Source organism: Lepus europaeus, chromosome 19, assembly GCF_033115175.1.
Source record: "Lepus europaeus isolate LE1 chromosome 19, mLepTim1.pri, whole genome shotgun sequence".
In the NCBI taxonomy this organism is placed as follows: domain Eukaryota; kingdom Metazoa; phylum Chordata; class Mammalia; order Lagomorpha; family Leporidae; genus Lepus; species Lepus europaeus.
In genome coordinates this window covers 660,379-675,898 of record NC_084845.1, presented here as the reverse complement: position 1 = coordinate 675,898, position 15,520 = coordinate 660,379, and the positions used below count along the sequence as shown (strand labels likewise).

The 15,520-nt window shown below is 43.0% G+C and overlaps 1 protein-coding gene and 1 pseudogene across 1 annotated transcript; one reads left to right on the top strand and one right to left on the bottom strand.

The window, feature by feature from the left end:
- Positions 1-6,248: 6,248 nt before the first annotated feature.
- LOC133748619 (vomeronasal type-1 receptor 1-like) lies at positions 6,249-7,172 on the top strand. The gene has a single exon (XM_062177554.1). The coding sequence runs from the start codon at positions 6,249-6,251 to the stop codon at positions 7,170-7,172; it is 924 nt and encodes a 307-aa protein (XP_062033538.1).
- A 908-nt stretch (positions 7,173-8,080) lies between these two features.
- On the bottom strand, positions 8,081-8,936 carry LOC133748618 (ER membrane protein complex subunit 4-like; annotated as a pseudogene).
- Positions 8,937-15,520: the final 6,584 nt, after the last annotated feature.

The window sequence follows — 15,520 nt, the reverse complement described above, 5'->3', positions numbered from 1 at the left end:
CCCTCTCCCTCTCTCCCTCTCTCTCTTCTCTCTCTCTCTTTTCTCTCTCTCTCTCTCGCTCTTTCTCTCTCTCTCTCACTGCTTTACAAATAAATAAATCTTCACAGACCCATTAGGTTAAAACTGAATCTTTAAAAACCCATATGGTTAGGATCATGTATAACTTTCTATAAGGGTGTATCCCTTATGTTCTGTTTCCCTCAACCAGAGTAGAAAGTCTGTGGATGCAAAACTGTTTTAATGTCAATACATACATGTCCTGTCATATCCCAGGTACTCAGAAAAGCGCCTGACCATAATTTATAAAACAGATAGTTCTTAAAGTACTGAATAGACGTGTCCCAGTCAAATTCCCATCTATTTGGCCCACTCCGACGGCTCTTCCCAATTTTATTCCTGTACTGCACACATTCAGTTTCAGAACCCGTAGGAATAAAAGTAATCATCTCTGCAGCCAAAACCAACAAGCCGATTAAAACTCCAGCAGAACACGTGCTCACCTTCCTCTCCTGCTTGCTAGGGCTCAGTGTCTCCACTCAGCTTCCACTGGGATTATTGCCTATTTCAAATGTGAGGTCTCGCCCGTCCGTCTGTGACATCTCGTGCTTTATTAATAATATCTTTAATGGATCTGCACAATTCACAAATGTTTTTCACAGGTAATTTCCATTCCCCATGCAGACACTGTCACCGCACTGCTGGGTGAAATGATAATCACTTCCCAGCAAGAAGATGAGATCATGGAGCCCCACATGCTTATCTCAGGTCCAGAGCCCTCTTTCCACACCTGCACACTGTGGTCCTGACAGCCATGGCAGCCAGGTAAGTGGTGATTCGTTTCAGAGGACTGTTGTATTCTGAGAAGGCCTTCACCTCAGAAAACCCAGTAAGACACACGGAAAATAATTCTTTTTCTGGGATTGGAACATAAATCTAGGAACACACATACATGTGCATATGAGGGTACTTCAAAAAGTTCATGGGGAAATGGAATTAGAAGTTTATTGTGGTGCAACTTATTTAAATCCATGCAGTTTTTTAGTAATAGAATGTTCTATGAATTTTTGGATACCCCTTCATATATATGCATATATTTTCAGGAAAGATTTTTCTATTGTATTTTTAAAATTTTCATGAACATGCAATACTTGTATCGCTTTAGAGCATACAGTGCAATGCATTGTCACATATATATGCTATAAACTGATCAAGTCAGCAATGTCTTTTGGTGATCCCTTGGCATACTGCCGCCTACTTCCCTGCACAGGGGCTGCTACACCTCTCTTCTTTCCCCCTCGCTCCTGCTGTCGCCGAAGCCAGCCTTACTCCTCCCTGCCTAAACACGCTGCCTGCCACAGCACTTGCTCACAAGGCTTCACTCTGCGGACGTGGGCCGAGCAGTGAGACAGAAGATAAGCCCAGGCTGCTGAGCAGGTGCCTGGTGTCTGAGAGACAGGTGCTCGTGTGTGCATTGGCTTTTGCTTTCTTCTGTCATGGTAGTGAGGAAGTGCATGTTGGACTACGTGGAGTCTGTAATGATGCCTGAAATTTCTGTCCTTAGTAAAAGATCAACCAAGAGCTTTAAGGTCTCAAAATTTAATTATTATCATGGCTTGAAACCTATTTTGATAGTGCCTATTTTGATAGTGCCTTGTGTTTTCTTTCTACTCAGTTACTTCGGTCGCCTACAGCATGTTTTGTTTAATCAAACCTAAAATGAAACGAGCGTTAAAGTTGCTGCCAGAGACTGTTTGACGGGCAGCTGTAAATCCTTCTCAGGAGGTGAGACGTGTGGGCTGAGGTCACCCCAGTGTCTCCACAGATGCCCAAGGGTCAGGGAAATTGTGTGCCTTCCTCGCCTTGTGAATGCCTGTGGGTGTTCACAGGCCTGCATGATAAAACTCACCACAACGTAAGAGCCACAGGTTCCTGTTATGCACCTGGCTCTGTAAGGAACCTGAATCCCCTGCACTACCCATCATTGTGTAACTCAAGTCACAATTTCTGGTCCACATCATGCCTGGGCTTCCCCTCCCCCTCCTTGGTTTGCTCACCCGTGACTGTAAATCAGCCTTTTCAACCTTCTCTGGTCTTTTTAAAATGATACATTTCAATGAAACATGTGAGCCTGTCCACAGGCACCCAAAGTTGAGATGCGCACTCTGCCACCCTCCTCCCCTCCCGCCCCCCCCTTCTCCTCCTGGGGTGACAGAATCTCACAGGGTGAGGCCTTTCCATGCTTCCTGCATTCACAAACCTTGGGAAAGACCTCTCATACCTCCCTTCTGCCTGACCAACTTGCTGTCTTCCCTCCTCTCCACATTCCCTTCGTGAAGCTCGCTGGCAGGTGTGTGTGCACGGTGAGGGGCAGTTGTTAGCGGAACCTTGTGCTCACCTTGGAGTCCTGTTGCTTAGAAGGGCTGGATTTTTCGTTGGTGCTCACAGTCGTAATACAAATAAACAGTGGATGTATGGCACACATAGTTAAGTACTTTAAAATGCACCTGTTGGGGCCGGTACCGTGTCTCACTTGGTTATTCCTTTGCCTTCGGTGCCGGCATCCCATGTGGGCGCTGGGTTCTAGTTCCGGTCAGAGTGCTGGATTCTGTCCCAGTTGCTCCTATTCCAGTCCAGCTCTCTGCTGTAGCCTGGGAAAGCAGTAGAAGATGGCCCAAGAGCCCCTGCACCTGCTTGGGAGTCCAGGAAGAAGCACCTGGCTTCTGCCTTCAGATTGGTGCAGCGCCATAGTGCCATTTGGGGGGTGAACCAACGGTAGGTTGCCTGTCTCTCTCTGTCTCTCTCTCTCTCACTGTCTATGACTCTACCTGTCAAATTAAAAAATGCAACTGTAACAAAAATATTTGAGAAAATAATTTAGGATATTATAATATATATTCTCCTAACAAAATGGATTTCAAATATCTTTCCATATCATAGACACTTAAGGAACTTTAAATAGTAACTTACATTTGTTGACTTATTTTATACACACACACACAAATAGAGGATGCAAAATTACTTTCAGTAGAAATAACCCTTTAATTAAAATTCAGCAAATGTTATACATGTATATGCGATATTTGAAACGCAAAAAGCTATCGTTCATTTGGTTAGCACTGTATGAACTTTAGCAGTCATTGGATTATGATTTTTTTCTGGTAAGAATTATTGTTTAATTTTCAATTTTTTTCAATTTTCTGGTAAGTGTTGTGGTCTTCTTTTTTTTATTTAGTAAATATAAATGCCCAATGTGCAGTTAATGGATTACATTGGCTTTTCCCCCCATAATTTCCCTCCCACTCGCACCCCTCCCATATCCCACTCCCTCTCCCATTCCATTCACATCAAGATTAATTTTCAATTATCTTTATATACAGAAGATCGATTTAGTATATATTAAGTAAAAATTTCATCAGTTTGCACCCACACAGAAACACAAAGTGTAAAACACTGTTTCAGTACTAGTTATAGCATTACTTCACATTGGACAACACATTAAGGACAGATCCCACATGAGAAGTAAGTACACAGTGACTCCTGTTTTTGACTTAACAATTTGGTGGTCTTCTATTTTAACTTCTATACACTTAACTCACTTAACTTCCCACTGTGTTTCTTTTTCTTTTTGTTGTTGGTTACTTTTGTCTTACAGAAGTTTCCTTCGTGTAATTTTTTATAGAGATTTATTTTATTTATTTCAAATAAAGAGTTAGAGGGAGGTCTTCCATCAGCTGGTTTACTCTCCAGATGGCTGCAACGGCCAGCGCTGGCCAGCGCTGATCTGATCCGGAGCCTGGAGTATTTTCTAGGTCTAACATGTGGGTGCAGGGGCCCCAGACTTGAATCACCTTCCACTGCTTTCCCAGGCTATAGCAGAGAGCTGGATTTGAAGTGGAGCAGCTGGGACTTGAAACGGCGCCCATATGGGATGCCTGCAATGCAGGATGGGGCTTTAACCTGCTGCACCACAGCGTTGGCTCCTCTCATGTAAATTTCAATCTTCAATAAGAATAATTCCCATGCTGAAGATTTGGTCTAGAATTAGTTAGGATTTCGTCCCAGCCTAATTATGAATTGCACCCAGTATTGTTTATTGGGGAAATTTGCTGATTTTTACTGTCTATGCCCCAAGTGTTACTTATCTCTCTTTTTAGAATGAGTGCTAGAAATTTACCTTTAGGCTTTTGGCTCAATCTCCAAATAGTTTCATGGCACATTTCAAAGGAATTGTTTTATTTGGTGAGTATCTCTTTGTTGCCACATCCCCAGTTGTGACGTGCATGAAGGTTTCCGTGGTCACTGATGGTCGAAATTAGGTCTGAGACCTCTAATGCTGTTACCTCCTGACTTAGGGAAATTCTTCCAAAACCAGTACCATCCATCATTGTGTTTTGCTTACACAATAAAAATAATACAGTCTGTACGAAAAACACACCAGAAAATGATTGTCACTTTTCCTCTTTTCAAAATCAGTTTTCAGAATAGTTATGCTGGCAGGCAAACTCTGCCTGGTTCTAACCAAACCCTGAGATCCCCACTGATTAAGAATCAATCATGTGGATTGGAAACACCCGGGGGTGGGGGCAGTGTCCCTGAGGCAGGTTTAATTGTGGGTAAGGCACTGGCCAGGTGACGGCCTCTTGCCTACAGATGCAACAGCGCAGGTGCAGAGGAGGAGGTCTTGACCATTGTTTCCTCCGCAGCAGGACCAAGCAGGCCAGAGCATGACGGGAACCTGAAGGCTCAGAAAATGGGGAAGCCACTGACCAGGACCTGGTTCCTGTGCTAAAGGTCTCCAATCAGAACTTGCCACACCAGTACTCCCCAGCGACTGCCCTCTCTCCCATCCCACAAACCTGTCCCATACCCCAGGTGAGAGAAAGAGAGCTAAGCTTCGCTTCACCTTCTCCTTGCTGGCTGACTTCAACAATAAAGCCTTTTTAGTGTTGTTGTTTTCCTCAAAGCAAGTGCCATAGTAAATGGCTCCTCTGAGTGTCGGGCAGTGAGCCCTTGCTGGATGTCATCATGAGTTGGTTCCCTGACATCTTTCACAGGAAAACATCATATTTTGATATAATCTTGAAGATGTTTAACATATTTGTTGAGGTTCAAGTCATGGATGTAACTATTCCTTTTGCACTCCATTTGTACCAATATTTTGCAAAAGATTCCTTTTCAAGTTATGTTTCCTCCTCGCAAAAACCAGGGTATCTGGACCATCCTAGCTTTCTTGTTTGACAAGCAGCATTGGGGACATTTGGATGTTTCCTGCCCCACACCCAGCAGCCTCGTTTATCTTCAAGATGTTTGGCTTTCTTTGACTGAGAAAGTACCTTTTGAAATCTGTCTTGTGACTTGATGCTCAAGGATAAGGGGCTGTTGATGATGACTGTTCATGGAAGGGAAATGAGAAATACATGTGTGTTTTAAAGTCTGTAATTCTGCCAAGAATTGTATTGCTTTGAGCTGTGTAGATTTTATATTCATACACAGAGATACATATTTTTTGCCTTATGCTAAAAGTCTTCCTTACCAATTACACTAATATATTTTGATATATTTCAAATTCTTAATGCAGTATATTGTGCAAATATGATCTGAAAAGCAGCTTAATATTTCCCTCCAGCTATTTTTGTTTTCATGTGTGTTTCTGTGTTTTCAAGTCATTTGAACGACTTCTTTTATGTGCACTAAGTACACCATGGTGATAATCAAGCTAAATTTTCTTTTAATTATCAATGTTATGGGTAGTGATACCCAATATCTACTATTGTTTTTCAGTAGTTATGTGAAATATTGTTACTTGTACAAGTCAAACTACAAATTAGATTACTTCATAAAGCCTATTTTAGTTTCTTATCCTTCACTACTGTTCCAACTCTGCCCCTGTGTTTTGATCCTCAAGTTGAGGTTTTTCAGATGAGACATATGCTACACTCATTCTGTGTCTTGGCTTTTTGTGTAAGAATGTATCATAGAGAAAAGTCCATGTCCAAGCACAGAGATCTGCCCAACTCCTCTCTGCAGCTTCAGAGAAACTGTGGGGCAGTTGCCCATCACCCCTTCAACTGTAGGTAGAGACTGAGGCTATTTAGAATTCAGTCTTCATTGAGTTTCCTGGGATGCATGAACGGAAGCGTTGTCCATTTAAAGTAGAATGTAGAGAAAAGTGAGACACGTTGGCATTTGTTTGGTTGTTCATTCATTCTCACTTCAGCTGCAACCTGTGCCCTCTAGCGGTTGCTGTGATGTGTTCTGCCAGCCTGGATATTGGGATTATCTTCCTCACTCAGACAGGGATTGGCCTTGTGGGAAATTCCTCCCTCCTTTGTCTTTATAACTTCACTCTGCTAACTCGACATCACTTGAGGCCCACAGATTTAATTCTCAATCAACTGGTCTTGGCCAATTCCATTGTTCTTATCTCTAAAGGTATCCCCCAGACCTTGGTGGCTTTTGGATGGAATTATTTCCTGGATGATATTGGATGTAAAATTATCTTCTATTTTTACAGAGTGGCAACAGGAGTGTCCTTCAGTACCATCTGCCTTTTCAATGGTTTCCAGGCCATTAAACTTGACCCCAGTATTTGGAGATGGATGGAGCTTAAGATAAGATCCCTAAAGTTCCTTGGCTTCTGCTGTTTCTTCTGCTGGATTCCACATCTCTTGATAAATTCATGTCTTCCTATAATAGTGAGTGGTCCATTGAATATCAAAAATACCAGTATAGAAAATAATTATGGGTACTGTTCTTGGCATTTAAGTGGAGATCTTTTAGATTCATTTTATACAATCCTGTATTTTTCTCCTGACCTCATAAGTTTGGGCTTCATGATCTGGGCCAGCAGCTCAACCATCTTTATCCTGTGCAGACATAAACAGAGAGTCCAACATATTCACAGGCACCGACTCTCTTCCAGGCCTTCCCATGAGGTCAGAGCCACTAACACCATTCTAATCCTGGTGAGTTTCTTCGTCACCTTTTATTCAATATATATCACGCTGACACTGTGGATGACACTGGTTACAAATCAAGGCCAGTGGGTGGTGAACACCTCCGTGCTTGTGGCATCGTGTTTCCCAGCGTTCAGCCCCTTTGTGCTCATCATCAGTGACACCAGAGTCTCTCGGTTGTGTTCTGGCTGCAGGGCGGGGAGAAGTGCTTCCTAATCTGCTTGCAGTGCTGTGAGTCTGTTCTCTCCTGGGTGTTCAAATATTTGTTCCAGTGTCTGTTCATCAGAGGACTGCGTATATCAGGAATGTGTGTGTCACCATCTCAAGAAGGGCAGTCATGTCCTCATATCACTACACGAGTGTTGCAATGGAGGAAAAATGAGCCTTGTACACATAATTAAACAAAGACTCATTTAATTCTTAGATTTGTCAGTAGAGAAGTTCAGGACATTTTCAAATATCACATTGGAGAGACCTAAGCCTAAGGCCCCAGGCAAATCTTTCATTTGAGGACTTACATGAATTCCTGGTAACTGTTTTGTTTTTTTGTTTCTAACTACTTTTTTTTGGTCTAATTTTATCTTTTAACCATTTTTTACTTTAAAAATTACTTCATTTAATTGACAAATAATAATTCTGTATACTTGTTTTTAAGCATTGTTCTCAACTATAATTTATTGAATGGAAATGCTATATGGTTATTGATTTAGCAGCAACTGTTGTTTTGTTTACATAGAGTTTGTTTGTATTTGTTGTTTTGCTCTGTATTAGAAACATAAATAAAGTTTTCTACATTATTTTCAGTCAGGGGTTGTGGTATAATTTCCTTATGACAGCAGTAATATACATATTGTCTTTCTGGAATCTGTCTCTCCAGGGGGAAAGAGCTTTTGGTTCTTTCCAGATCAGTGATTACCTTGAGGGGGTGCTTAAGAGCCAGTGGAGTCTAAAGAAGGATGTTAGTGAGAAGCAAATCCATAGGGCAGGTGCTCACTGTCACAGAAGTTGTCCTCCATACGTACCTGACAGGGAGTACCATGATCATCATGGTGGTTTCCCAGGGTGAGGCTTAGCCACTGCACTCCGATGTGTTGACCCCTGTGATTTCCACTAATGTGAGAAACTCATGAAAAGAAGTAATCCTCTTCCACCCAATCCATTCTCTCAGGGTGCTTCATGTAGGCTAACCCATGTGATGCATGTGTTGGCAGCAATCCCATAGACTAGCACTTGTAAACAGCCAATGCCAAACCTATCAGGTTCCCAATAAAATAGACCAAACCCTGAGGAAATTACTAGCTTCAACTTTATAGCGTCTTTTTTTTTAATACAAAGAGAGACAGAGAGAAAGGTCTTCCTTCCTTTGGTTCACCCCCCAATGACCGCTACGGCCGGCACTGCACCGATATGAAGCCAGGAGCCAGGTGCTTCCTCCTGGTCTCCCAAGTGGGTGCAGGGCCCAAGCACTTGGGCCATCCTCCACTGCACTCCCGGGCCACAGCAGAGAGCTGGACTGGAAGAGGAGCAACCGGGACAGAATCTGGCGCTCCAACAGAGACTAGAACCTGGAGTACCGTCGCCGCAGGCAGAGGATTAGCCAAGTGAGCTGCGGCGCTGGCCAACTTTATAATATCTTTAAAGTGGCTGAAATAGCCATCTTTGCCTGAATGGGTTGCCAGTCCATCATACACGCCCTCATTGTGGGGGATGATGGAGATAGCATTGCCTGCAATATACATGGTGAAGAGGTTCATGGGAATCTGTTTCAGGGGACCTAAGACAACATCCCAGCAGCGCTTCTCCATCAGGACCCAGTCTGTCTCTTGCACGCTGGTGTAAGGCACTTGCTTGTCCAAGTAACTGGGTACAATGAGTCTCCCTGGCCACTACTCTGGTCCCTCCTGCCTTCTCTAGGCCCATCAGCTTAATGGCCAACTTGAAGCACTGGCATCAGTTCCTGACCAAGCTCCCTTGGGCCATCAAGGTGGTGACTGCTTATTAAAGCCAGGAAGCTTTCATCCTGAATGGTACTCCTGCGCAGGCCCACTGGTGTCTAACATCTCAATAATAGTGTATGCTTAAGGGGTACAATGTGCCATTCTGATCTATGTATACATTGTAGAAGGATCCAATCAAGCTAATTAGCATATCCATCACCTCACCAACTTATCTTTTTTAATGTTTATGTTAAAAATCTATTCTTTTGGGGCTGGCACTGTGGTGTAGTGGATAAAGTCACCACCTACAGTTCCGGCATCCCATATGGGTACCAGTTCCAGTCCCCACTGCTTCACTTCAGATCCAGCTCTCTGCTATGGCCTGGGAAAGCAGTAGAACATGGCCCAAGTCCTTGAGCCCCTGTACCCGTGTGGGAAGTTTCTAGTTCCTGGCTCCTGGCTTCAGATCACGAAGCTCGAGCAGTTGCAGTTAACTGGTAAGTGAACCAGCGGATGGAAGATCTCTCTCTCTCTCTCTCTCTCTCTCTGACTCTCCTTCTCTCTCTGTGTAAATCTGACTTTCAAGTAAATAAATAAATCTCTAAAAAATTTAAGTAAATTTTAAAAATAATGTGTTGGTCGTTTCTTGGTGAAAGTAGCAGGTATGTTGTTAAAGGTCATACACTGATCATCTAGTAGAGTACAAAGAGTAGTGTATTTGTGTGTAACTAAGAAGATGTAGAGGGGCCAGCACTGTGGTGTAGCTGGTAGCAGCCGCTGTCTGCAGTCCTGGCATCCCATATGGGTGCTGGTTTCAGTCCCAGTGGCTCCACTTCTGATCCAGCTCTCAGCTATGGCCTGGGAAAGCAGTAGAAGATGGCCCAAGTCCTTGGGCCGTTGCAGCCATCTGGGGAGTGAACTGACAGAAGACCTTGCTCTCTCTGCCTCTGCCTCTCTGTAGCTCTACCTTTCAAATCAATCAATCAATCTTAAAAAAAAAAAAAAAGATGTATAGCTTACAGACAGAGATGCAAAGCAAGACTTTAAGGAAGAAAGCTGGAGGAGGGGAGAAGGAGGTGGTACCGGGGAGTGAGCAGCCCTCTCCCAAGGGGAATGGGTGACTGCCTGAGAAGAGGCAGGTGCTTCCTCAGGCCAGCAATAATCTCTGTTAATTGCTAGAAGGGCACAGATAGTACTAACCTCCCTGACTACTGTTAGGCCTGGAAGTGATGCGTATGTCTTTTGGCAGATGCAAGCTTAGAAACCCAATAGAAGCACAATTAGCCTCGTCCTTGGGTAGGGGCCTCCCCCCTAAGCACCCCAACTTCCCTCTGGTGGTTAGCTGGCTTGCAAGAGAACACCTTTCCCACTTTAAATTAGGTTCACATTAGCAAATTATATGTATTTAAAAGATAGCTTGGGAATCCCATAAACCCCACAATACTGTAAACTCTTTTGCAAGAGTTTATGCAATAACCAAAAAGTCTGAAGAGTTCACACAAGCCCGGATGCTTCCACAATTACTAACACAGGGCTCTGCAGCTTTAGAAAGCCTCCATTGTTAGGAAAATGGCGCAGTCTTATCTATGGCGCGATCTACACCCTGACATCATCCTAGGCTCTAGCCCTCCCCCTCCCCATTGCTAGAAGCCAGGTGGCCACATGGCCCAACCACTGGTGTCAAGCTCCACCCCCATCCTAATGGGATTCACTGCTCCTGCTTCCCTGCCCGTCCTCTGGCAAAGTTTTAAAAGGACCTGTTCCTGAACACGTGGCTCTCTTGGCTTCTCTCTGTCTCAGCTCCTCTTGTCTTCTCTTCTTTCTTCCTCTCCATCTCTGTCTCTGTCTCTGTCTCTCTCTTATGCCCCTTCCCTCCAGCCTGCTGGGTTTTTCCCAATAAACCCTTCCCCTTACTGCGGTGTTTGGTGTGTTTTGTGACGACCTTACATCCATCATTCTTCTTCAGGTGGTCCTTTCCATTCTGGCCGTATTTTGTCGACTAGACATTGAATTCTCACTGTAGTTTCTTGAACCCATCTGTGTGTTTCATTGCTTGTGGATGCACCCAAATCTTCTGTGCTGCCTGGACTGCCGTGCTCACTGCTGCATGCAGCTCCAGGGAGTCCTTTCAGTCCATGCTGCTTGGTAGGGGAGTCACGCAGTGCCCTGAGGCAGCCACACCCTGCCTTGTCCCCCTCACCTCCCTTCCCCACAACATCCTAAAATTGCCTCCTGCCAAGACCAGAAGGCCAGTCACACACCAGATTCTAAGAGATGTGGGGCTGTTCTGCATAGCCAGATACTGTAGTGTTACAGTGAACAAAATCAATGATATTTGACAGTAAAACCAGTGTAAAAGATATCACATAGATGTTTATATGTTGATCCATTAAATCAGATTAATGGTCCACAAGATGTGTTTTATTTATTACCATGTTTCTATCACTTAGGACACGTATTTGGTGAATGAATTCATATCTAGTTTAGAAATGTATTTCTGACTTGGTAGTCTTGTATATGTATAGTCTGTACCATGTAACTGTAATTGGATTTATTTTCATTTTAATGAATAAACCCAAGTTGTTATTATTGTTTACAGTGATGATTAGTGGAAAAATAGGAAAGAGACCTAAAGTTATTACAGTTTTTGAATATACATGGCTACAGTATGGGAATAATTTTGTAAGCATGTGAGTTCTTTCATTCAGAATTAAAATTCAAAATGAGTAATAGTTGACTTTAAGGATAAAAATTGTTTCTTGACTACTTGCCTATAAGCTAATGAGCTCCATTAAGAATGAAACCAGTTTTGACTCCACTGAAACCATTTACAAGAATGAACTGGTCAAAAAGATTTTTGTCTTTAGTGCAGTTCACTTGAGCTTCATTAAAAAAATATTTTCATTTGTATGAAATTTCAGTTTTTATTACAGTGAAACACTTATATAATAAAGAGGGCAAATGGCATTAAAGTTTGGGAGGAGAAAACTCATAGCTGAATAGTATACACGTCAAATGTGTAAACAAGAGTTCCTGGGTTGGAAGTACTGATGCCACTAGTAGTGATCATGTCTGATTCAGGTCACTAACAAGCATGTTTCAGGAGGGAATGTGGAGACGAATTAACTCAGAAGTAGCTTAACAGAGGGAAAAGAGATCACTTAGAACATAGACAAATGAATGGAAATCTGCCTGGAAGGATCTTCACCAGTTGTAGAGTGTTCCTTCCAAGTCACAAATTTGGAGTAGGGGGCTTCATAAAGCACATTCATTTTAAACATACGCGGATTCAAAAGCAGATTGTGCTAAATGGGCTCTGTAATAATATCTACTTTGTGTGTGTGTGTGTGTGTGTGTGTGACAGGCAGAGTGGATAGTGAGAAAGAAAGAGAGAGAAAGGTCTTCCTTTACCGTTGGTTCACCCTCCAATGGCTGCTGCGGCCGGCGCACTGCGCTGATCTGAAGGCAGGAGCCAGGTGCTTCTCCTGGTCTCCCATGCGGGTGCAAGGCCCAAGCACTTGAGCCATCCTCCACTGCAATCCTGGGCCACAACAGAGGGCTGGCCTGGAAGAGGGGCAACGGGGACAGAATCCAGCGCCCCGACTGGGACTAGAACCCAGTTGCTGGCGCCATAGGCAGAGGATTGGCATATTGAGCCTTGGCGCTGGCCTAATGTCTACATTTCTGTCATTATAAGGTTCATAACATTTTTCTACCATTTTCTTTTTTTAAATTTATTTGAAAGAGTTACACATAGAGAGGAGAGGCAGAGAGAGATCTTCCATCTGAAGGTTCACTCACCAATTGGCCACAATGACCTGAGCACTGCCGATCTGAAGCCAGGAGCCAGGAGCTTCTTCCGAGTCTCCCACACAGGATCAGGGGCCCAAGGTCTAGGACCATCTTCCACTGCTTTCCCAGGCCATAGCAGATAGCTGGATCGGAAGTGAAGCAGCCGTGTCTCGAACTGGCACCAATATGGGATGCTGGCGCTTCAGGCCAGGGTGTTAACCAGCTGATCCAGAGCGCCAGCCCCCTTCTACCATTTTCTACAAGTGAAGGGCTCAATTCTCTCATTTATAGAAATTCAATTATATGTAAATAACATGTATAAAATTTACATGTATAATTATATCATATAACAGATACATATGAGGGAATGGGCTGTGGGCTTTAGCTAAAAGGAATATTTGTGCTGGTTGAAGATTCCAAGGTCAGTCATCCCGCAAACAGGTAATCATATTCTAAAATGGCCTCAACATTCTCTTTCTCATGAAATTATACTATTTCCTCTGTTCTCAAAGTTCTGTTCTTGTCTCCTCTCTTAATCTGTCTCCCTCCCTTTGTCTATGAACCAAATATCCAACATGTGCAACTGAAATGATTGAGAGCTCTTATCAATAAGTTCTAGCCCTAATACTTTCTAGTGTGTGTGTGTGTGTGTATTAGGAAACTTTAGAAGTTGGGGCTAAAAATGGCTCTGCTAAATGTGGGTAATATTGAGAATGTCTACTATAACACTATATAAATAGACTTCTCTGAATACTTTTCAGATTGATTAAAATTCTTTCACTTTATAGAACCTGAAGCTGTGAATTATATTGGATTATGTATGGCTTTTCTATCAGTAAGAACAAAGACTCAAACTTCCAAACAATTCATAATGAAATAGATTTTGATTCCAAAATGAAAGGTTGTCAAATTTCATCTCAGTTGTTTATTGGCACTCTTTCTGATCTCTGTGAGAAAAGCATCTTTAAAATTTCTGACCTACATGCAAGAACTGTGGTTTTCAAATGCCTCCCTTTTGTTCTTTTAACAGACATATCTCAATAATTAAACTGAATGATTGCCAGTATTGAAGGGTATCTTTTCATTTTTTTTGTGAAGTTTTTGGGTGTAATTCAAGGGTATCAGCATGTATCAAAAGATCAAAAATTTTACTTATTTATTTTTACTGTTATTATTATTATTATTTTTGACACACAGAGTTAGTGAGAGAGACAGAGAGGAAGGTCTTACTTCCTGTCTTAAGCCAGGAGCCAGGTGCTTCCTCTTGGTCTCCCATGCGGGTGCAGGGCCAGAGCAATTGGGCCCTTCTCCACTGCCTTCCTGGGCCACAGCAGAGAGCTGGACTGGAAGAGGAGCAACCAGGACAGAATCCAGCGCCCCAACCAGGACTAGAACCCCTGGGTGCCGGTGCCACAGGTGGAGGATTAGCCTAGTGAGCCGTGGTGCCAGCCAAAATTTTTATTTTCAATAGAAGCACATGCAGTTTGTGTTGTCAATTATACCTGTATTAACCTTTTTAAAATAGTTACTTCCTAATCATTTTGCTACATGTGATCTATTACAGAGGTTCCTGGCAGCTAGTAGACCATTATGGAGAGTACAGATGCCATGTTAGGTAGAATTAGACAGTGAGAGAGAGAGACAGAGAGAAAAGTCTTCCTTCCGTAGGTTCACCCCCCAAATGGCCACCACGGCTGGTGCTGCGCCGATCTGAAGCCAGGAGCCAGGTGCTTCCTCCTGGTCTCCCATGCGGGTGCAGGTGCCCAAGCACCTGGGCCATCCTCCACTGCCCTCCCGGGCCATAGCAGAGAGCTGGACTGGAAGAGGAGCAACCAGGAAAAGAACCCGGCGCTCACATGGGATGCCAGCACCAGAGGCAGAGGACTAGCCAAGTGAATCACGGTGCCGGCCCCGATGTTGACAATTTGAAAGTGGCCATGTGGGAGGATATATACTAGGGAGATTGGCAAATACTACACCATGATTTGATTTACTGCACTACTCAATGTCTACATTTAGAAATAATGTAATACAGATTAAATTTAAAAGTCTGTGGTATGTGTGCTCATACACTGTATAGCATGAAAAAAAACACTGGAGAACAAAAATGAGCTAATTTATAACTCAATAATGAGCTAATTTATTTTATGGTTGGAACAAGATTTGGCTTTCAAATTTGTGCATGACATTAAACATGAATGTCATTGTTAATGGACCAAAGAGTGTGGAAAGAATCCAATTATGGTATTTAGGAGGTAGACCTATAATGGGAGGTCTAAGGTCATTCATGACATGCCATCAGAAGGTGGTCTTCATGAAAGGATTGGTTAAATTTTACAGAATGGGTCTGTAAAATTGACTTTCTGTTTTCTGGCTTACCATGTGATCCTTTATCCACACGTACCATCTTTGCCATCTCCCAACCTCACCAAAGGCCAAGCCTGATCTTGGGCTATAAACCTCCAAAATTGTGAGCCAAAACAAGCCTTTCCTTCTTAGTTTGTTCCAGGTGTTGAATGGTAGTATTGCAAATTGACTAACAAGATAAAAATTGGCAAGATACAAACATTTTACCAAAGATATACAGGTGGCAAAGCAACACATGAAAAACTGTTCAACATCTTTGGGAAATATAATTAAAAACACTAGCTGGTTTATTTATAAAAGGGTAAAGTGTGGTGGAATGAGAAGGCCATGCCAAGATGGCTGCTGGCAACAGAAACTGCCTGGCAACAGGCTGTGATTGGTTAGGGTATAGACTGCCCCTTGAGCGGATTGGCTGCCTTGGCTATATAAGCTGCTGTACCAACTGAAATAAATGAGTCTGACGGCTCC